Source organism: Teleopsis dalmanni, chromosome X (genome assembly GCF_002237135.1).
Source record: "Teleopsis dalmanni isolate 2A chromosome X, ASM223713v2, whole genome shotgun sequence".
NCBI lineage: Eukaryota > Metazoa > Arthropoda > Insecta > Diptera > Diopsidae > Teleopsis > Teleopsis dalmanni.
In genome coordinates, this window is record NC_051848.1 from 51273868 (window position 1) to 51297525 (window position 23658).

The window sequence follows — 23658 nt, forward strand, 5'->3', positions numbered from 1 at the left end:
TTTTCTACAACAGAATTCTCAAACACTCCATTAAGATAAATTAACATCCCAACTTCACTCTTTAAACCAAAAACATTTCGAAGAATATTTGATTTGGATGTAAACTCTTTTTTGTACTGCATAATCTACAATATTTTATTTAATATTTTCAATATTTCATTTCATTTAGTTACCTTTGAAATTTTTAAAATCAAAATTTTCAAATCTAATTGCAGTAAATATGTTTTATGTTTTCAGTTTTTTATAGGACGAATAGTTTCACTTGTTTTGTGGAAATTTTATCATACTGGACACTGCTACAAGTATTACAAATTTACTAATCTAAATAAATAAATTTTAAAAAGTAGTTCTCTTTTCAGCATATTCTTGAACCAATTACCACGACAACATTCGTTTCATGTAAGTTTTAATATTTAAAATTATTTAATTGCATGTAAATTTTTTTTTGTTAAATCGTCTACCTAAAAGATCCACACAGCTAATAATATTAGCGTGTTAGATCGATCGTTCTTTAATCTCAATTGCAATATTAGGATCATCAATTATTGAATACGATTACTTGCACCTGTTTTGACAAATCTGTTGGTTCTACAGTTCTTCCTCACCATACCAATGCCCCATGTAGTATGATAGGTATGATAACCCTTTGGGTGTAGATCTAAGCCACTATGGGGCTCAAATTCCAGAATTTTCCTAGACGTTGTTTTGTAGTCCAAAGGTCTTTCATAATCTTTTTGATTACATAATTGATGTGTATTTCCCAAGTGAGTTTTTTATTCAGTTTGATTCCTAAATATTTTACCTCTTCATTTAGGGGTACCTCTATCTCATTTATTGTTAAAATGGGAGTGTCATATGCCCTTTTCCTGGTAAATGGGAGAATGGTGGTTTTGGTAAGACTAATTAATAATTCTTCTTCTTAATTCTTCCTGCACTACTGCCATGTTGTACTCAGGGCGTCCCAAATAGTCCTGTGATAATTACTGATATATTGTCTGCATACCCACTCTCTGTTGTTGAAGATTTGTATTATGCTATTAGATATTAAAAGAGAGTACTCTCTCCACGCACATCTTTTCACTGTTGCAACACTAAGATTGACTTATCTTAAAGAAACTTTGATCTTTCTTTAGTTTAGAATATTGCTTACTCATTTTACTATTACTGGGTCTGCGCCTCTGAGGTAGAGTGCTGGTTCTATTGTTTGCAAGTGTGCGTAATCAGTACTATATTTTTCGTAAATGTCGTAACGATTTTTCTTTTTTTAGAAGTTTCTCATCAAAATTTATATTAATACAGAATATATATAATATATATATAAAATTTATTATATAGTACAGATAGCTGCGCAACATACGAAAATTGTTAAGATTTATTATAAATATAACTAATCCACACGAATTATTGTTTATACATTACAAGAAATTTATAATCAACATAATTAATCCATAGAGCTTCATATCATAAACTAGAACTTACTCGTACTGTTGATAATATCATGCTGCGAATCAAAGTTTGTAAAGTTCTTAGGAACTTATAGCACTGCATGGAATATTTCTTATAAAAACTTATGAAACCATTTGGGCTAGATTGATGAAGCTGATGCTGCTCTAGAGTAAATTCATAACTTCAAATTCATTTTTAATAAAAAAATTATTTTTGGTATTTTAGCTCGTTTATGTTTATGTTTAAAAAGCTTCGTAATAAACAAAATTATTAATTCTGGCAGACAAGAAATATCACATGTTTGTGACCACAAAAATTAATAATCAATTTGGTATAGCTTTATAATAAATGCTTTTTTCCCCTAGCTACGTTACTAATTTCAACATAGATAATTTGGGACACAGATAATTTGGGAAAAAAATGAAAAATATATAGCTCTTATCTGATAACCCTTTTAGTTTATACAGTTTCCGATATTCAGTCTCTCCTTCACTGCACCGCAATATTTGTAAAAATAGTTTGTTTTGATTAAGTAGAAAATTAATTTCTTTTTTACACTAACCATTTAATATTAAGATTGCTTCATTATTAACTTTGATTTTTTTTATTTATTTTTTTAAATTATCTGTATAGATTATCTGTAATTCGCGTTCAATAAACTTAGAGTCCATATCAAAATATGGACGCTAAACTGAATATTAATTGCATAAAGGCCATTTACAATGAAATGAGCGCAAATGATCAAGTAACCTTTCTGAGTGCATTCGACAGAATGCCTTTTCATAAAAAGTGGATATGTGAAGAAAGTTATGAAAATATCAATTTACGTGGTTTAAAAAACGCTACAATTGAAGATGCTATGATGTTCTTTGAAATGGTCGCACCATTCGCCATAAATTTTTCGTGCAGTAACATACTGAATGTACCTTTCAAAGATTTATTCAAATCTATGAAACTAAAACAATATTTTGCGAATGTTATAACGCTAGAATTAGTGCAGTGCAATATAACGGACAAATGTGTCAAATATTTTAGACATCTGCAAAATTTACAATCACTTTCACTCGCTAAAAATCATTTAATAACTGGAAAATACATAGCCCTCTGTAACAATCTTTTTGATCTAGATATGGAAGGCTGCAGAAATCTCAGCGCTTTTTACTTTACTCAAATTTGCAGAAATTTAAAACATTTAAGAAAACTTAATGTTCGTTGGTGTAGGAGTCTTGAATATATCAACTTTTCCGAAATGACTTTTTTGTGTGAAAAACTCAAAGAATTGAAAATAATGCAGCCACACGTACACTATGAAATCATAGCATACATACCGAAGCTCATATCATTAACAGTATATGATCATTATAATGTAAAAGATGAATTGTTTGAGAACCTAAACAATACATCTTACTTGCAGGAGTTACGTATACAACAACCAACTACACTGATTCTGAATGGAGCACGGAAACGTTACTTTAATTACCGCAGGTTAATGAAGTTAACTATAGACTGCGATATTACAGATACTTTATTAAATTTTATAATGAAACTAAAAAGATTGCAATATTTGAAGTTGAAAAATATCCGCTCGGTAACAAATTCAAGATTACATCAATTAATATCGAGTTCTGAAGCTGTTAGTGTATTTGGCATGTCAAACACTTCTCAGTTACTAAATAGTTACAGGCGAGATTTTCTGACTGCACTTTTGGTACCAAAAAGAGAAGAGCCGGAAAAAATATTGATTAAATTGTATGGAACAAGAGTAGCTAAAGAGATAACACATAGTTGGTTATATACGGAATTCAGTAGAGATGTGGCTTCCATTCATTATCAGTGCGACATATGCAATCAGTTGGATGACAAGGACTGGCATATATGCTATTGCAAAAATTAAATTCCTATTTATGTCTGATCTGATGAAATTTGTACATAAACTTCTCTTTATTTCACGTTATTTTCTTTGTTCAACATGCTTTTAAGTCTTAAATTCAGAATACACACCAAGTTCATAATCAAGGTAACTTTTCAACGCCACTCTTGGCAAAGTATTTGTCGGACATACAATTCAGTAAAATTCTTTTTTACAGATTCGAATGCTTCCAAGTTGCAGATTTACAGGTTTATAACAACACAAATTTTGTGTTTGAGTTTAATTTGTACCTTATTTGTTCATGATATTCAATTTGACATTTATATTGGAAGTAACATATGGATTTTGTTATATGGCCGCACACGACTTGATCCACTTTTATATTTTCAATAAATTGGCTATCAACTCAAATCAGTATCAACTCCAGAACCATAAACGTATGTATAATTTTGATTAACTTATATTAGTTAGCGATTCACCATTAATTTTAAAGCTAAATCAGTAAAATATATTTTGTAAGTAGTTGACAGTGTGGCTGATGAAATGGACATCAGAGCATTCCAGATCTTCTGCAGATTTGCAATAAACAATATACTTAATACAATCGCTATCATACGATGTTCGTGGTTAATTGCATTCATTCAACCGACATTGTAAGCAGTGTAGATACTTAAATTTAAACTTATTTTTCACTTCATTCTTAAAACAGTTCCCATAACGTTGCGGATGTTGAATTCAACACTAATAACTCCTTTAGAACCAACACCTTAGTGCCAAAGGATACAGAAATGAAATGTAATTTTATTATGAGTAATAATGGTGTAAATCGGCGATAAGGAACTGCCGATTTATCAGACATTTGGAATAAGTATGCTTTCTTTTTTAAACTAAAGAAATGCAGTAAAAACCTTTTGACGGATTGCCAGAAATATAAATCAAGTCGGCTGCTGAAATACCATTGGATAACCAATTACCACAATGAATCGAAAGAACTTAAGACAATTTGATTAACCACGAATTTAATTATTTTTTTTTTATTTTTAGTATTAGTGAACTTTTTATTTTGATAAAACTGTTTTTTATTTTGTGCTTAATCATAATTTTTAAATTTTTTATTGTTATAATTTATTTTTTGTATTTTGTTTTTGTTAATAATAATTTTTTTGGTTAAACTAAAGCATGTCTTGATTATTTTTATATTTACATTTCCTTACATTTATAAAATTCTTCATTACTATTTATCAATTACTAACCGACAAAAAATTATTAATAAGTTTTGTGAACTATTTCTAAAAATTGAATTTATATTTCAAAAAATATGTCGACATTAAAGCTTTCATACTTTCTTGAAACATGTTGAAACTTTCTTGAAATTATAAGCGTATGTATTTAATTCTGCAGCCCTCCAACTTATTTAGTGATTTAAATTAGACCGCGATCTTATCTCGTCTGAACAGCCCCAGTCTATACAATAGGTTTGTAAGTCTTATAAGTCTTGTAACATCATTACAATAAGATCATAAAATTTTCACCATCAGTACAATAATTGTAAGAGGTTTTAGTTTAACGACACCGAATGAAATAAAGTGTGTCATCACTGTTTTAGAATAATTACAAGACAATCTTTCTAAATTTTAAGTATGTTCTATGGAGTTATTTTTAATTTTCAATCCTATCTTATAAGCATGAGAACAGTCAAGACAGTCATGCAAAAATCATGAATCTACAATCTTTCCTTTGGAAATCAAGTCTTCCTGCTGAGTAGCAACTGAGTATATGTAAATAATGACATTAATCTGTGAAAAATATTTAGTAGTTTCCAAATGTCATTCTTCTTAACGAAGGAAAACTTAACAAAGGTCTTTGAAACAAGAAAAGTATAATAAAAGTATAATACTACTAAGTATATATAAATATCTACCAAATATTTTCTGAGTGTATAAATATTTTAGACTATTAAATTTACATTGTTATAATCTATGTTTGTCTATAAATTAGAACGTGTGAAGTTTTTTTAAGGTATCTAATAAGTCCATAGATTTTTTCTATTGAAATAAGTTTCTAAAAGAAATGTCAGTTGATATTTTTTGACTGAATATCTTACAGTCGATGTGAAGCATATTCATATTTACATTAGTTTCGAGATTAATGACTAAAACACAATGTCTTATTTCTTTGTAAAATGTTCAAGGAAAGCTTTATTTAAATCACTTTCCCTGAAACATCCTCTTTAGATCGACGAGCTGGTAATAAAGCAGGAAATAAATCTAGCAAATACAAGTTAATAATCTTAGCTTATGCAAAGTAGCTTTGCATACGATAGCTGTCTGGATCGATAAGCATTTTTTCTTCGTGAAGTAAGTACACATTTTTTATATGTTCTTCTTCTAAATAAACAAGTAAACAAATATAATATTCAGTGTGTATATTATTTTGTTTGACAAGGAAGTTATTGAATATTATAATATAGACAGCCAAAAATACACAGATAATATTTTTTGTCGTTATTTAAATTTCATATAGCCTTACCGACCACTTTCCACTCTGCTCAAGAGAAATATATAAGCAATAGAAATTGCACTTCTGGTAAAAGAACAAATAATATTAATTAGATATTGTAAAAATCTAAATTTCAACACACAAAATTTATAAATTATGCAGTTAGAAACTGAAACTGGTGGTAAAGTATATATATAGGAATTCTGATAGAAAATTTTATGTATATATATATTATACTACTATACATTACTTATACAATGCGTTCTTGTCCACTGCGTACTTAGTAAGTTACTTAAGTATTTTTAAGATTTTGTCGTTTCCATTTTTTGACATAAGTCACTCATTGCATGGGAAAGAACTGTTATGTGTCAGAAAGTTCTTTGAAACTTTTAAGAGAGCTTCTGCTTGTTTAGAAAAATTTTACTCATTAATATATCAAACAAGAAATGAAATGCTTTGTTGATATATGGTATTAAATTATTTACATATATAAATATTTTATAAATCTATTACGTATTCAATTAATATAAACAAAGATTTTATTAAATACTCACATACTCAGTACGTTTGTTTACAGTTCAGCTGTTGTTTGTTTACATTTTACATACAAAGCATATGATAAATATTTTAAATTTCGGTAACTTCCGTTGTGGAAAATTTATTTTTAAGGATTGCAATCGACATTTTTGGCCTCACTTTCCTTTTTTATTAAGGAACGTAAGTTAAAAACCGCAGAACTCTTTGTATGGTTATTATAAGTTTCACTTACTAAGTAAGCAGTGGAAACATATTATTAGAAGGATTTTGTTAATTATCTGATCAATTCTTAATCTAATACCCTACAGCACTAATAGATGTAGATTATTGATAAACCATGCAATATCCTTCCTTTAGTTTCAAATTCTAGATTTCTGTCAGTTAAACTAAAATCGGTGAAGTATACTGACTCGAGCGATCACTTGCAAGCGACAGAGCATGACCACATAAAATGTGCAGATGTTTTACTATGTATTTCTGAACAAGTACAGATACTTGTGTTAAAAATACTATATTCGATTTAAGATCGATTTACACTAAAAAAGTTACTCTTATATTTCGTTGCTATATACTGAATTTGCATGTCAGATTTACTGGCATTAAAATGTAATTAGTAATAAAAAGAATTCATTTATATTAGTATATGGTATATGCAAATTCATACTGACGTCATAACATATGCTTTAGTCCAACATAATGTATAATATGATTATTCTAGATTTACTCGTATGCGGTTTTCTAAATCCATATAAGAAAAGATTATTATTAGTGGGTAGCTCGAAGTACATATTCTGTAATGTATCATCTCTGATTTCACAATAAATTATAATTAAATTGACACTTTTGATGTCCGTAAATAAATAAAGAAATTTTGTTTTTGAATTTAATTTCTCATTGTAGACTTTGCCGTGACGTCAATTGTCACTTCATGTCAACTTCATGAAGTGCAAAACGATAATTTTACAGTTGTAATTAAAAACGACGAAGAAAAAACTAAATATGTAATGTTAAAAAAATTTGAATTGAAATAAGAGATTATTTTTTGACTTGATTGTACCATGATATTCCACAATAAAGGATTACCATGTGGTCATTAGATTTCAACCTAAAAGGAGCATTATTTCAATCAATACAATTGTTTCTGCAATCAGGAATAAAATGTGTAAAGAATGTCATTGATTTCGAATAGGAACCCAACTCAATATATCGGGTCTATTGTTTATTAAACCAATGTCTTTGCTGTCGAGAAAATAGGTCGGTTAATTTCAGTAGAAAATCTAAAAAATTAATGTATTATTGCCACAATACAAACACTGGAAAACTTAACTGAGGTCAATGAATAGTCAGTGCATAATATTACTGATTTGGGCTTCAGAGTACCAAAATATACAAAAAAATGAAATTGCAAATACATACTCAACAGAGAAATATATACTAAAAATTTAAACGAGCACGACCTAACAACAATGAAAATCCTATTGTGCAGAGCTGAGATCGGAAATAAGCATAACTCGTGATCGTCGTAACAGGTTGTTGACTACAAGGCGTCCATTCCTTAAAAATCACTCAAGAACTGTTATGTATCGGAAAGTTCTTTGAAAGTTTTAAGAGAGCTACTAAACCATACCCCAAATGGAATCAGTTTTAATAGATCTTTTAACTTATTAAATAAATGGATTAAATTAACGTGAACGCTTTAAATAACTTAATACAGTAAAATTTCGCAGAGATAACAGAATAACAGAATAATATAGACGTCCAAAGTAAGCTTAAAATTGATTTCCTGTTTTTTATATTAAATATTATTGAACATCCTAAATTATAGTAAATCAGACTTCCAATGAAATTATGTCTATCCAAAATTTTCAATGGTAAAAGTTAATTTTTCTTGATAATTACAAATGTATAAAGTGTACCCGTATTTTGTATAAATAAATATTTACTCGCATTTCGTTGCTAATGGTTGCATAAATTTTCAAACTATAATTGTTTGCTATGTAAAGATACCCCTGAGTGTTTAAGATTTATGCGAATATTAGTTTACTTAGTCATGTAATGCCATAATTAAAACCTAAACATTCATAAATTCTAAATAACACAAATATTTACTTTGAAAACTGAACTGAGTATAAATAATTGTACACTCTGTAAAAAAGATTTTAAATTAGGTTGGGTTTATATAGTTTATATTACACGAGTGTACAAACTTGCAATGTAACCCAATTAAAACAGGTTAAAGGCTTGTTGCAGAAGCTTTAAATAAGCTGCTATAATTTTCAAACTGCTGGCAACACAGTCAGGTGATGTCAGTCATTTATTAGTTATTGTTTACAAGTGTGACGATATGTAACTATTTGCATCTTAGTTTTTAGGGATATAAAGCCAAAAAGGTAAAAATAATGAGACAGAGTACTTGCGCTATTTTGAATGGAACACCAGAGGTGACTATTATTAGAGCTCTTGAGTATCTCAATGACCATAAATCTGTAATATAATTTTGTAATCAATTTTACAATTAATGAATAAATCACAAAAAAAATCAATAAATCCATATATTGGTTATAAAAAAATATTTATATATATATTAAAAAATAAACAAAGCAACCTGTCATTTTTTACTTTCATGTTAATAACAAAATATTAAACATTCAATTAAAATTTAAAAGTTAAAATGCACATATACTTTTTTGGACTTAACAAAATTTTAGTATAAACGATATATTTTTGCAAATGTTCTAATAGCACAAGATAAAAAAATAGACCACGCACAACAGATCAATAGACGTATTCGAAACTTCAGAGAAAAACTTGGGTGAGCTGCGAAGTTTAAAGGACATAAAGTGAGTTGTTTTATTTAATATAAATGTGCAGTTTTTGTAGACTTTTTATAAATCAAATATTTTTAGTTCTCATCATGGCGTCACAAGATATAAATCTAATGACTGATGCACAAGTTCTAGAAATGTTCAATAAATGCAATTTTGGGACTTTATTAGCTCCCATCATTAATACAGTTGATGAATCAACGGTGATAATAATAACAATGCCTTCACCAGAACCCGAACTCATAGAAGTATATGTTTATATGCGCAGCGAATTGGACAATATTTTACTAGGTCACATCTCTTGTCGCCAATTAGACTTAGACATCTTTAACAGATTACGACCACAAATATGTCCAGACGCAATGGTGGTTAATACTGATGTATGGATAAACAGTGAAGCTGTTACACAATGGCTTGCAACAATGTAAACACAGAGATTAACTTCACAACTTATAAAACCAACACAAAAAAGCCAGATAGCAACAAAAGTATTGATGTAAGTTAAAAAAAAATATTTTTTAATTTTTCTTACTAATATTTCTATTGTTTTTAAACTGTGGTTTATAGAAAGTTGCTTACTATTTTAATCGGTAATGTAATCGATATTAGTCACTATTTCGTTAAATAAGCATTTCCACTGATTCTAATTACAAGCGAATACCATTTGGACAAGCTGATCTACACAATCTTTTTACGCATCTCCTTACTGAAGCGCATTATTCGAACGGAATATTCTTCGACTTCTGTTGCACATAAAGATCTTGCGTAAAATTTATGCTTGTAGTTTCTCCAGAACCATGAAGGTAACAAGTCTTTTACCAGTACTTTACGTAAATATATCGTAAATTTTTTGTATATTAATATTATAAATAAATTATAGTAGAAATGAATGACTTCAAGTAATTATATGTGTCCTAAGATACATAATTGCACCGATAGGTGCAACACCTATCGGTTTAAGATATATACCATAATTGAAGGATGATGTTACTTTAAATTCATGATTCATTACAATATACAACCCTAAAACTTTTTCTTCAAGACATTGGCTTCTTATTCTCTTAGTTTTCCTAAACAATTTTAGGTTATTTGATCTTCAGGTTATAAATTGCTACTTGATCACCAGATTATTATTACTCGTGAATGTATGGGTAGTGTTTAATAATAATTTAAGCAAATACCTCGTAATTTGATGTGTATAATTAGTGGAAGATAATATTCTAATTTCAATTTTGATTATAAAAACTCTTACAAAGAATGAATAGAATATTCATATCAACTAAGATAAGATATATTTTTATTAAGATATATTTTTATTTAATGTATATGTAATTTAATTTTATATTTTGGTTGTACCAATTTAATCTCCTCACATACTGATATTTTTAATTTATCAATATATTTGTAACGCAATCTAAAAAACATGGAGAAGTATATATATTTATGATCAGCAGAAAAGGGTGGGTCGGTTTACTATTGACCATTCAGACCGTCTGACTGTCCATTTATTATAATGGAAACGGGACTTCAAATTTTTAAGCTAATGGAATTGATGGAATCCTATTTTTAAAAATTTCTTTTTGAGAAATATATTGTGTTCATATATGTTTATATACGCATAGTATTAATGAAAAAATAGGCCATAAAATGTTATTGTTTTAACAAAACAAATACCAAACAAATAGAAACAATAAATATCTTGGAATTATTGAGCATATTTCAGGAAGCATGAATAATACAAATTTAATTGTTTTGATCATTTATTTTCGAAATATTGTTATTAATAATATTATTTGTTATAAAATTTTCCAAGGCAAAGTAGCTTAAGAATTTTTAAGAAAAACAATCGGATTTTTTGTTTATTTATTACTCATGGGCGTGAGCGATAATTTATAGTAGCGAACGGAACCAAACTACCGAACACAGTATGATAAAATTTGTATACTTTTATCCATGTGAAAACTTATTGGTTATACTCGTATGGTATAAATATGTTTACATTTATAAAAATCTTTTAAAAGAAATTTAATAAATTTTCTCAGATGTTAATTTTAAATAAATATTGTCCTATTTATTGCTAGCAAATAATTATTTTTTAAGGTGGGTATTCTGAAATAAAAGTCTTACAAAAATAATCATTAAAGTGTATTTATTATAGCGGTTTTGATAGCGGTTGATAGCTAATAACACTTACATTAGGAAAACTAATATTTTTGTAATTTATTTAGTTAAAATTAAGTGCCACTGATCTTTGCATGGTTTAACATGAAACATAGATTATCAACACTTATTATGTATACTTACTTCATTATATAAAACCAATCTTCTAAGTAAACCATACAGATTGATAAAATGAATTAATTGATACCTTGAACACATGACTAGTGTTACGCAGTGATGTCATTTCTGAGTTCGTTTCTTTTACATAAACACTATGTCATAGTGTCTTAAAAGTTAAATTTAGTTATAAGTAATATTTAGTATTTAAAAAACCAATAGCTTCGATCAACCAACTAATCTCTGCGAACAACTTATTTAAATACTTAAAACACTTTCTCAAAATAATACTAAAACTGTACCACATTTTTTATTTTATCTTTTAAGTAATTTTAATTTTTTTTAAATTCTTATAATTATTTTTTAATTATTTCTTTCAATTATTTGTGTTTTTCGACTATTTCCTTTTGTATTCTAAGATTCCTTTTTCTGAAGCAAGTTTTTTAGCTACAGAAATCATGTGCTTTGTAGCGTTTGGGAAGTGAGTCATAATTTTTCGAAAAGACCAATTATGTACCACACTCAATATTTTTATTTTCATCGTCCAATCTGTTGTGCCATTGAATTTTTCCTGTAGATTTTTTAAAACTGGTTCTTCATCGCTTTTATTGGATTCATAGGGAGGAATTTCGAAAATTTTATGTTTAATCGCTTCAGTTATATCCTTTATTTTTTCATTTTTATATTGCTGTTGTTTAAGTTTTTTTGATGTAATTGGGGGATTTCTTATTAGAGAGAGTGCTTTGTTTAGTGGACTAAGAGCACTTTTTCTGATTTCAGTTTCTTATGTGGCCGAACTGCTACTACTTGCTGGTTGAATATTTTCCTCGATCGATGACTGGCTATTGTTTGCCGATGTACCTCCTTCATTTTTCTTTTTATTTTTGGCCCTCATCTACAGTTTGAGTAGGCAACTATTACATATTTTTTTCTCCAGATTTGTTTTAGTCGTAGGCATTCGCAACATATGCGAATATAATCTGAAACTTGCCTTACTTTGGCCTTTTTTGGATGCATTTTTAACTTCAGCGGATTGAAACATTTCAAGTCTTTCAATTGGCGTAGATTCATATTATTTTTTCCAACTTTTGCCATTATTTAAATGTTCTTATTTGTTTGTTCGCTTTCAAAACAGAAACTGAGAACTTGTCATACTTACCTAACAATTTATACCTAATTTGATTCCAGTATATTTATAAGATAGAAGTACTTAAACTCTCCATATCGATTTATTTTTTTTCCTATAACATTTTTTTCCTGTGCAGAGTATTTTTCCAACTGTAGCAAAATAACACTGCACCGAGAAAGATAGTTGTGATTATGTGCTGCAGTTTTCTAGGTAGTTCGGCTAGTATGAAACTAATTAACTTTTTAATTCATCTATATAAGAAAATAATTTATTAAACGGTTTAATTATGTTAAAATTTATCATTTAAAAACAGAAATAATGCGGAACTAATTTAAAATGTTAATATTTTATGTATACATTTATTTTAAAAATAAAAAGTAAACATTTTTGTGTAGTTTTCCTTCGAAAATTGATTTTATGGTACTATGGTGCGTATGAGTAACGCAAAGGACACCTGATTAATTAATTTTTTTAATTACTTCTAAAATGAATATCACAGTCGAAATATTTATTTTTGAAGTAGAATTTATATATTAATTTGAATCAAAACTAAAAAAAAAATTTGTGTGACATATTCTTTGTTTTTTTTTACTGAAAAATCGTGTGTATGTGTTTGGTGTGATATGAAGGATAAATAAATTTTTAAAAGTATTTCTAATTACAATATCGTCCTGAAATGTTTTATATTTATGTAGAATTTTATTACTAATCGAAATCAAAAATATTATATAAGAATATATGTAGTATATTCTTTGAAAATTCATTCAATGGAAATGCAGTTCGCATGTGCTTGATGTGTTTTGCTGAAGAAAAATAAATATTATGTTAAAACATTTCAAAAAATAATGGTTTGCTGAAACTTTTTATTTCGTAGTAAAATTTAAAACTAAATCTAAATAAAATATAAAAAATGAAAATTTAAAAACTACTTTTGAAATTTAACGGTTAATATTAGTACTTAAACATTAACAATTTTAATTGTCTAAACAATTTCATAAAAGTTCAATCAATCATCTTTGAAACGCTGTAAATTTCAAGTTTCTTCCTTTTATAAAACTTGAGATATAACCATTTGAAAATGTGTCTACTATGCCAATTCTCAAAACCCCATGGATCCATATCTCCTAAGAAAAAAAACACAAAATTTTTTCCCGAGGTCTTCTTATTTCAGCCAAATTTCAGCCAAATCGGAGATCATGAGGTCAAAAAGGTGTCCGAGTTGTAAAAGAATGACCCATATGCAAATAATGACGTTAATCTGTACAGACCATAAAGACTGAGCGGTGAAAAACATTTAGCAGTTTCCAAATGTCATTCTTCTTAACGAAGGAAAACTTAACAAAGGTCTTTGAAACAAAAAAAGTATAATATAAGTATAATACTACTAAGTATATATAAATATCTACTAAATATTTTCTGAGTGTATAAATATTTTAGACTATTAAATTTACATTGTTATAATCTATGTTTATCTATAAATTAGAACGTGTGAAGTTTTTTTAAGGTATCTAATAAGTCCATAGATTTTTTCTATTGAAATACGTTTCTAAAAGAAATGTCAGTTGATATTCACATTTACATTAGTTTCGAGATTAATGACTAAAACACAATGTCTTATTTCTTTGTAAAATGTTCAAGGAAAGCTTTATTTAAATCACTTTCTCTGAAACATCCTCTTTAGATCGACGAGCTGGTAATAAAGCAGGAAATAAATCTAGCAAATACAAGTTAATAATCTTAGCTTATGCAAAGTAACTTTGCATACGATAGCTGTCTGGATCGATAAGCATTTTTTCTTCGTGAAGTAAGTACACATTTTTTATATGTTCTTCTTCTAAATAAACAAGTAAACAAATAAAATATTCAGTGTGTATAATATTTTGTTTGACAAGGAAGTTATTGAATATTATAATATAGACAGCCAAAAATACACAGATAATATTTTTTGTCGTTATTTAAATTTCATATAGCTTTACCGACCACTTTCCACTCTGCTTAAGATAAATATATAAGCAATAGAAATTGCACTTCTGGTAAAAGAACAAATAATATTAATTAGATATTGTAAAAATCTAAATTTCAACACACAAAATTTATAAATTACTAGCTGACCCGGCGAACGTTGTTTCTCCTTGCAATTAATTTTCCTGGCTCAGCTGAGTTATAATATTTGTTGTTATTCAACTTAACCTTTAGCATTTTAATGCGAAAATTATTTTGAATTGATTTTTTCTTTTGATCTACAAAAAGTCCACATGCATTACTTATGTTACAAATATTTTCATGTTACTTCAAATCCTTATAAGCACTACATTGGCCCCGAATCTTAAACGTTGATTGAAAATTGCGACCATTCTCATTCTAAACGATTTTTGTTGTTCCAAATGATGTCACTTGAAAGCACGAATTGAATTTGCGAATTTTACGAAAAAACAATTTAGATTGAGATGTAGGTCTAGCCAATAGTGCTTTCAATGATTCTGGCGGCGAATTCAATGGTTGCAATACAACTTTTCCAGATGCGTCGCAGAAATCGGCCGATTCACCTTTGTATTGGAGTGCATGACAGTGTTGGCACTGTTTGTTCATAGCACCGATTACAATTCGTGAATGTGACGAATAGTCGATATCCGATTCATATTTAAACGCAAGGCGATGAAATGATGCACGTGTGAATGCCCGATACACTTGCAAACGTCGTTGTTCACGTGTTCTGAATGTGTCGGTGACTCGTTGACGGGCCAGTCTTTGTCTCATTGCATTAGCTCGAGGGCGTTCGTTGCGTTGCTCTTGACTTTCATTAGCACGTGTGATTGTATCCTGGTTTCTTACATTTTCATTGTTTTCTGCCGATCTATTTAACCGACGGTTCTGAATTAATTGTGAATTCCGAATCCGTCGACCAATATTTCTTCCTTGTCCACGAAGACGTGGCATTGTTTTTTGTACGTTATTTATATCTTTATATATATAATTCCTCTTTTTGTGTGTGTTCATGTGAATTCAAGGATGGTTTAGATTCACAATTTGGTCCACTGGATAACGTTTTTTTAATTATTATACAGTTTTTTGGTATCCATATACATTTATATTAGACATTTAAAAGTTATTCATGCTTACTTTGATTTGTTTAAAAAGTTTAAACTCTAAAATGAATCGTTCAACTATCCTGTTGAATTTTTGAATTCGCTGGAAATTCCACATAACTTAAGATTAAAAATTGGCTCACCTATAATTATACTGCGGAATTTAAATGCATTTAAGCTATGCAACGGCAGTTTTACGATTCATTTTAAAGATTTTAAACTTTTTAAACAAATCAAAGTAAACATGAATAAATTTTAAATTTCTGATATAAATGTACATGGATACCAAAAAATAAAAAATTAATTAAAAAGACATTATCCAGTGGGCCAAATGGTGAATCTAAACCTTCCTTCAATCCACTTGAACACACACAAAAAATTTCATCAAAATCGGTTCAGCCGTTTAGGAGGAGTTCACTGTCAACACACGTACAGAAGAAATATATATATAAGATGAAGTTAGAAACTGAAACTGGTGGTAAAGTATATATATAGGAATTCTGATAGAAAATTTTATGTATATATATATTATACTACTATACATTACTTATACAATGCGTTCTTGTCCACTGCGTACTTAGTAAGTTACTTAAGTATTTTTAAGATTTTGTCGTTTCCATTTTTTGACATAAGTCACTCATTGCATGGGAAAGAACTGTTATGTGTCAGAAAGTTCTTTGAAACTTTTAAGAGAGCTTCTGCTTGTTTAGAAAAATTTTACTCATTAATATATCAAACAAGAAATGAAATGCTTTGTTGATATATGGTATTAAATTATTTACATATATAAATATTTTATAAATCTATTACGTATTCAATTAATATAAACAAAGATTTTATTAAATACTCACATACTCAGTACGTTTGTTTACAGTTCAGCTGTTGTTTGTTTACATTTTACATACAAAGCATATGATAAATATTTTAAATTTCGGTAACTTCCGTTGTGGAAAATTTATTTTTAAGGATTGCAATCGACATTTTTGGCCTCACTTTCCTTTTTTATTAAGGAACGTAAGTTAAAAACCGCAGAACTCTTTGTATGGTTATTATAAGTTTCACTTACTAAGTAAGCAGTGGAAACATATTATTAGAAGGATTTTGTTAATTATCTGATCAATTCTTAATCTAATACCCTACAGCACTAATAGATGTAGATTATTGATAAACCATGCAATATCCTTCCTTTAGTTTCAAATTCTAGATTTCTGTCAGTTAAACTAAAATCGGTGAAGTATACTGACTCGAGCGATCACTTGCAAGCGACAGAGCATGACCACATAAAATGTGCAGATGTTTTACTATGTATTTCTGAACAAGTACAGATACTTGTGTTAAAAATACTATATTCGATTTAAGATCGATTCAAACAAAAAAAGTTACTCTTATATTTCGTTGCTATATACTGAATTTGCATGTCAGATTTATTGGCATTAAAATGTAATTAGTAATAAAAAGAATTCATTTATATTAGTATATGGTATATGCACATTCATACTGACGTCATAAAATTTGCTTTAGTCCAACATAATGTATAATATGATTATTCTAGATTTACTCGTATGCGGTTTTCTAAATCCATATAAGAAAAGATTATTATTAGTGGGTAGCTCGAAGTACATATTCTGTAATGTATCATCTCTGATTTCACAATAAATTGTAATTAAATTGACACTTTTGATGTCCGTAAATAAATAAAGAAATTTTGTTTTTGAATTTAATTTTTCATTGTAGACTTTGCCGTGACGTCAATTGTCACTTCATGTCAACTTCATGAAGTGCAAAACGATAATTTTACAGTTGTAATTAAAAACGGCGAAGAAAAAACTAAATAATGTTAAAAAAATTTGAATTGAAACAAGAGATTATTTTTTGACTTGATTGTACTATGGAATTCCACAATAAAGGATTACCATGTGGTAATTAGATTTCAACCTAAAAGGAGCACTATTTCAATCAATACAATTGTTTCTGCAATCAGGAATAAAATGTGTAAAGAATGTCATTGATTTCGAATAGGAACCCAACCCAATATATCGGGTCTATTGTTTATTAAGCCAACGTCCTTGCTGTCGAGAAAATAGGTCGGTTAATTTCAGTAGAAAATCTAAAAAATTAATGTATTATTGCCACAATACAAACACTGGAAAACTTAACTGAGGTCAATGAGTAGTTAGTGCATAATATTACTGATTTGGGCTTCAGAGTACCAAAATATACAAAAAAATGAAATTGCAAATACATACTCAACAGAGAAATATATACTAAAAATTTAAACGAGCACGACCTAACAACAATGAAAATCCTATTGTGCAGAGCTGAGATCGGAAATAAGCATAACTCGTGATCGTCGTAACAGGTTGTTGACTACAAGGCGTCCATTCCTTAAAAATCACTCAAGAACTGTTATGTATCGGAAAGTTCTTTGAAAGTTTTAAGAGAGCTACTAAACCATACCCCAAATGGAATCAGTTTTAATAGATCTTTTAACTTATTAAATAAATGGATTAAATTAACGTGAACGCTTTAAATAACTTAATACAGTAAAATTTCGCAGAGATAACAGAATAACAGAATAATATAGACGTCCAAAGTAAGCTTAAAATTGATTTCCTGTTTTTTATATTAAATATTATTGAACATCCTAAATTATAGTAAATCAGACTTCCAATGAAATTATGTCTATCCAAAATTTTCAATGGTAAAAGTTAATTTTTCTTGATAATTACAAATGTATAAAGTGTACCCGTATTTTGTATAAATAAATATTTACTCGCATTTCGTTGCTAATGGTTGCATAAATTTTCAAACTATAATTGTTTGCTATGTAAAGATACCCCTGAGTGTTTAAGATTTATGCGAATATTAGTTTACTTAGTCATGTAATGCCATAATTAAAACCTAAACATTCATAAATTCTAAATAACACAAATATTTACTTTGAAAACTGAACTGAGTATAAATAATTGTACACTCTGTAAAAAAGATTTTAAATTAGGTTGGGTTTATATAGTTTATATTACACGAGTGTACAAACTTGCAATGTAACCCAATTAAAACAGGTTAAAGGCTTGTTGCAGAAGCTTTAAATAAGCTGCTATAATTTTCAAACTGCTGGCAACACAGTCAGGTGATGTCAGTCATTTATTAGTTATTGTTTACAAGTGTGACGATATGTAACTATTTGCATCTTAGTTTTTAGGGATATAAAGCCAAAAAGGTAAAAATAATGAGACAGAGTACTTGCGCTATTTTGAATGGAACACCAGAGGTGACTATTATTAGAGCTCTTGAGTATCTCAATGACCATAAATCTGTAATATAATTTTGTAATCAATTTTACAATTAATGAATAAATCACAAAAAAAATCAATAAATCCATATATTGGTTATAAAAAAATATTTATATATATATTAAAAAATAAACAAAGCAACCTGTCATTTTTTACTTTCATGTTAATAACAAAATATTAAACATTCAATTAAAATTTAAAAGTTAAAATGCACATATACTTTTTTGGACTTAACAAAATTTTAGTATAAACGATATATTTTTGCAAATGTTCTAATAGCACAAGATAAAAAAATAGACCACGCACAACAGATCAATAGACGTATTCGAAACTTCAGAGAAAAACTTGGGTGAGCTGCGAAGTTTAAAGGACATAAAGTGAGTTGTTTTATTTAATATAAATGTGCAGTTTTTGTAGACTTTTTATAAATCAAATATTTTTAGTTCTCATCATGGCGTCACAAGATATAAATCTAATGACTGATGCACAAGTTCTAGAAATGTTCAATAAATGCAATTTTGGGACTTTATTAGCTCCCATCATTAATACAGTTGATGAATCAACGGTGATAATAATAACAATGCCTTCACCAGAACCCGAACTCATAGAAGTATATGTTTATATGCGCAGCGAATTGGACAATATTTTACTAGGTCACATCTCTTGTCGCCAATTAGACTTAGACATCTTTAACAGATTACGACCACAAATATGTCCAGACGCAATGGTGGTTAATACTGATGTATGGATAAACAGTGAAGCTGTTACACAATGGCTTGCAACAATGTAAACACAGAGATTAACTTCACAACTTATAAAACCAACACAAAAAAGCGAGATAGCAACGAAAGTATTGATGTAAGTTAAAAAAAAAATTTTTTTAAATTTTTCTTACTAATATTTCAATTGTTTTTAAACTGTGGTTTATAGAAAGTTGCTTACTATTTAATCGGTAATGTAATCGATATTAGTCACTATTTCGTTAAATAAGCATTTCCACTGATTCTAATTACAAGCGAATACCATTTGGACAAGCTGATCTACACAATCTTTTCACGCATCTCCTTACTGAAGCGCATTATTAGAACGGAATATTATTCGACTTTTGTTGCACATAAAGATCTTGCGTAAAATTTATGCTTGTAGTTTCTCCAGAACCATGAAGGTAACAAGTCTCTTACCAGTACTCTACGTAAATATATCGTCGATTTTTTGTTTTTTAATATTATAAATAAATTATAGTAGAAATGAATGGCTTCAAGTAATTATGTGTGTCCTAAGATACATAATTGTATCGATAGGTGCAACACCTATCGGTTTAAGATATATACCATAATTGAAGGATGATGTTACTTTAAATTCATGATTCATTACAATATACAACCCTAAAACTTTTTCTCCAAGACATTGGCTTATTCTCTTAGTTTTCCTAAACAATTTCAGGTTATTTGATCTTCAGGTTATAAATTGCTACTTGATCACCAGATTATTATTACTCGTGAATGTATGGGTAGTGTTTAATAATAATTTAAGCAAATACCTCGTAATTTGATGTGTATAATTAGTGGAAAATAATATTCTAATTTCAATTTTGATTATAAAAACTCTTACAAAGAATAGATAGAATATTCATATCAACTAATTAAGATATATTTTTATTTAATGTATATGTAATTTAATTTTATATTTTGGTTGTACCAATTTAATCTCCTCACATACTGATATTTTTAATTTATCAATATATTTGTAACGCAATCTAAAAAACATGGAGAAGTATATATATTTATGATCAGCAGAAAAGGGTGGGTCGGTTTACTATTGACCATTCAGACCGTCTGACTGTCCATTTATTATAATGGAAACGGGACTTCAAATTTTTAAGCTAATGGAATTGATGGAATCCTATTTTTAAAAATTTCTTTTTGAGAAATATATTGTGTTCATATATGTTTATATACGCATAGTATTAATGAAAAAATAGGCCATAAAATGTTATTGTTTTAACAAAACAAATACCAAACAAATAGAAACAATAAATATCTTGGAATTATTGAGCATATTTCAGGAAGCATGAATAATACAAATTTAATTGTTTTGATCATTTATTTTCGAAATATTGTTATTAATAATATTATTTGTTATAAAATTTTCCAAGGCAAAGTAGCTTAAGAATTTTTAAGAAAAACAATCGAATTTTTTGTTTATTTATTACTCATGGGCGTGAGCGATAATTTATAGTAGCGAACGGAACCAAACTACCGAACACAGTATGATAAAATTTTTATACTTTTATCCATGTGAAAACTTATTGGTTATACTCGTATGGTATAAACATGTTTACATTTATAAAAATCTTTTAAAAGAAATTTAATAAATTTTCTCAGATGTTAATTTTAAGTAAATATTGTCCTATTTATTGCTAGCAAATAATTATTTTTTAAGGTGGGTATTCTGGAATAAAAGTCTTACAAAAATAATCATTAAAGTGTATTTATTATAGCGGTTTTGATAGCGGTTGATAGCTAATAACACTTACATTAGGAAAACTAATATTTTTGTAATTTATTTAGTTAAAATTAAGTGCCACTGATCTTTGCATGGTTTAACATGAAACATAGATTATCAACACTTATTATGTGTACTTACTTCATTATATAAAACCAATCTTCTAAGTAAACCATACAGATTGATAAAATGAATTAATTGATACCTTGAACACATGACTAGTATTACGCAGTGATGTCATTTCTGAGTTCGTTTCTTTTACATAAACACTATGTCATAGTGTCTTAAAAGTTAAATTTAGTTATAAGTAATAGTTAGTATTTAAAAAACCAATATCTTCGATCAACCAACTAATCTCTGCGAACGACTTATTTAAATACTCAAAACACTTTCTCAAAATAATACTAAAACTGTACCACATTTTTTATTTTACCTTTAAGTAATTTTAATTTTTTTAAATTCTTATAATTATTTTTTAATTATTTCTTTCAATTATTTGTGTTTTTCGACTATTTCTTTCTGTATTTATTTTTTTAATAATATATTTTTTTCTAGTTATTTTATGTAATTTAATTTTTTTTTTTGAATTTTCTTATTAATAAAATAATTTTACTTTGTTTCTTTTTTTGAAAATATGTTAATATATTTAATAATTATATATTAATTTAATATAATAGTAAATCAAACTTTCAGCTAATTTTACGAAGACAATAACAACATTCATCAGGCTTTGGTAATCACGCAAAATTTAACAACGCAAAACAATGTTTGACAAAATTATCTTAAATTAGACGATATTAGTGTCTGCAGAGACGTACAAACTATGTTCTTTACATGTTAATAAGTAAAAATTATTCTTGATTTTGAATCGTTGACATACAAGAAATAATGTTAGAGTTATCAAGGTAGTAATTATCAAAGTACTGCATGCATGATAAGCACTTCGAAATCGATTTAGGAAATTACTATGAATGACTACCACAAAAGGGCTGTCGCTATGTAAACGAATTGTAATTTCAATTACTGGATATTGTCTATATAAAATGGAAACTGAACTTGAATGAGCTTAGATTCATTTCAGTAAACCATCGGATACTGCAACATGGTGCAAATCAAATCTCAAAAACAACAAATTTACTTCGTTGTGTTTGAGGATTATTTGCAACCACCAAGGAAACCTCACAAAAAGGATAATCTTTTGTTGATAGATGAGAACATTAAACGAAAACCGGAGCTAAGGTTAATACTTTTGGAGCATCCTGTATTTGTAAGTGCAAACAAATCAACAATATGGCAACGTTGTCGGTTATTTTTAAGGAATTTTTACTATGCGAAATTGGCAAAGTTCCAACACCCTAAAAAAAGAAACCTAACGATCAAAGAGAAAAAGGAAGACCCAGTAAATAATAAATTGAACATTCTTAACAATGGCAGCATCTACAAAATATATAAGTCTCTCCGTAACCATTTCCATTTGCCGGGCTTTCTTGCCTTTTTACTTGCTCGGAATGATGATGGCCTTTGCAAACGTAAGACGGGTTTTGAAATTTATTGTGAAATGGCCAGTATTCATGGCTTTGTGAATTTTGTGGGAGCAAAAACTTGGCAGCGCATACTTTGGTGTCTTGTTATATTCATTGCCATTTTAATGTCCACTATTTTTTTGGTTATGTGGCATTTAATGAATGTTAACACTCCGACAATTTTATATACGGAAAGCAGCACATACCCAGCTTGGACAATACCCTTTCCTGCGGTAACAATTTGTAATTTTAATCGAATTTCCTACAGGAACGCATTTACCTTTGCACAAAAATTGTAAGTATAATCTGATCTAATAAGAAAAATAGTTCGAAAAAACTATATTAAACTAATTTTATAATCAAATTTAATAATTTATCAATTTGAATAAATTTTTTACATACTGGTATGATACATGACAATACAGTTGTTGTTGCAAATTTTTTGTTGTTTTTTGTTTTTGGTACATATATAATTTTTGCATTCATATTAATGGTTGTATTAATTCAACGTTACTGAGATAAGTAAAATGAAAAAAAAAACAACAACTGCAATAAATAACTACTAGTAATTAATAAGTACTAATAATTTTACCGTTATAAAAAAAAACAAAATACAGTATATATAAATAAAAAAATAAACTTTAAATAGAGAAAACTTAAACACAGAT

At 28.1% G+C, this 23658-nt stretch overlaps 2 protein-coding genes and 1 long non-coding RNA gene across 13 annotated transcripts in view; all 3 read left to right on the plus strand.

The window, feature by feature from the left end:
- The first annotated feature begins 212 nt into the window (after positions 1 to 212).
- Positions 213 to 4383, plus strand: LOC119662561. 2 transcript variants are annotated; one of them, XM_038072201.1, is made up of 6 exons: positions 213 to 302; positions 360 to 399; positions 2080 to 3463; positions 3534 to 3753; positions 3837 to 3969; positions 4026 to 4383. In XM_038072201.1, exon 3 carries the CDS (start codon positions 2126 to 2128, stop codon positions 3338 to 3340), a length of 1215 nt encoding a protein of 404 aa, XP_037928129.1. In that variant the 5' UTR covers positions 213 to 302; positions 360 to 399; positions 2080 to 2125; the 3' UTR covers positions 3341 to 3463; positions 3534 to 3753; positions 3837 to 3969; positions 4026 to 4383. The 2 variants fall into 2 exon arrangements, with proteins under 2 accessions (XP_037928129.1, XP_037928128.1); XM_038072200.1 differs by having other exon boundaries at positions 3840 to 3969.
- A 4647-nt stretch (positions 4384 to 9030) lies between these two features.
- Positions 9031 to 18322, plus strand: LOC119662647. Of its 3 annotated transcripts, none has more exons than XR_005250852.1 (4): positions 9031 to 9192; positions 9259 to 9673; positions 9745 to 9980; positions 17404 to 18322. It is a non-coding gene; the product is annotated as an uncharacterized LOC119662647 (long non-coding RNA). The 3 variants fall into 3 exon arrangements; XR_005250853.1 differs by lacking the exon at positions 17404 to 18322 and adding an exon at positions 14265 to 14342; XR_005250851.1 differs by lacking the exon at positions 17404 to 18322 and having other exon boundaries at positions 9745 to 10080.
- An 855-nt stretch (positions 18323 to 19177) lies between these two features.
- Positions 19178 to 23658, plus strand: part of LOC119662649 — an 18745-nt gene continuing 14264 nt past the window's right edge. For 2 of the 8 annotated variants that reach the window (XR_005250857.1, XR_005250859.1), the window contains exons 1-3: positions 19178 to 19339; positions 19406 to 19820; positions 19893 to 20127. Coding sequence is in view for 1 of the 8 variants with exons in the window: in XM_038072318.1 (XP_037928246.1) it covers positions 19414 to 19752 (339 nt within the window). In the remaining 7 variants the exon portion in view is untranslated. Of the gene's footprint in view, positions 19340 to 19405; positions 19821 to 19892; positions 20213 to 22144; positions 23312 to 23658 lie in introns of those variants that run through there. The other 6 variants (XR_005250860.1, XM_038072318.1, XR_005250858.1 and 3 more) reach the window with 5 other exon arrangements.

Bases quoted from the DNA above. Each gene is read 5' to 3' on its own strand.
- LOC119662561 (XM_038072201.1), top strand. From the start codon at position 2,126: ATGGACGCTAAACTGAATATTAATTGCATAAAGGCCATTTACAATGAA.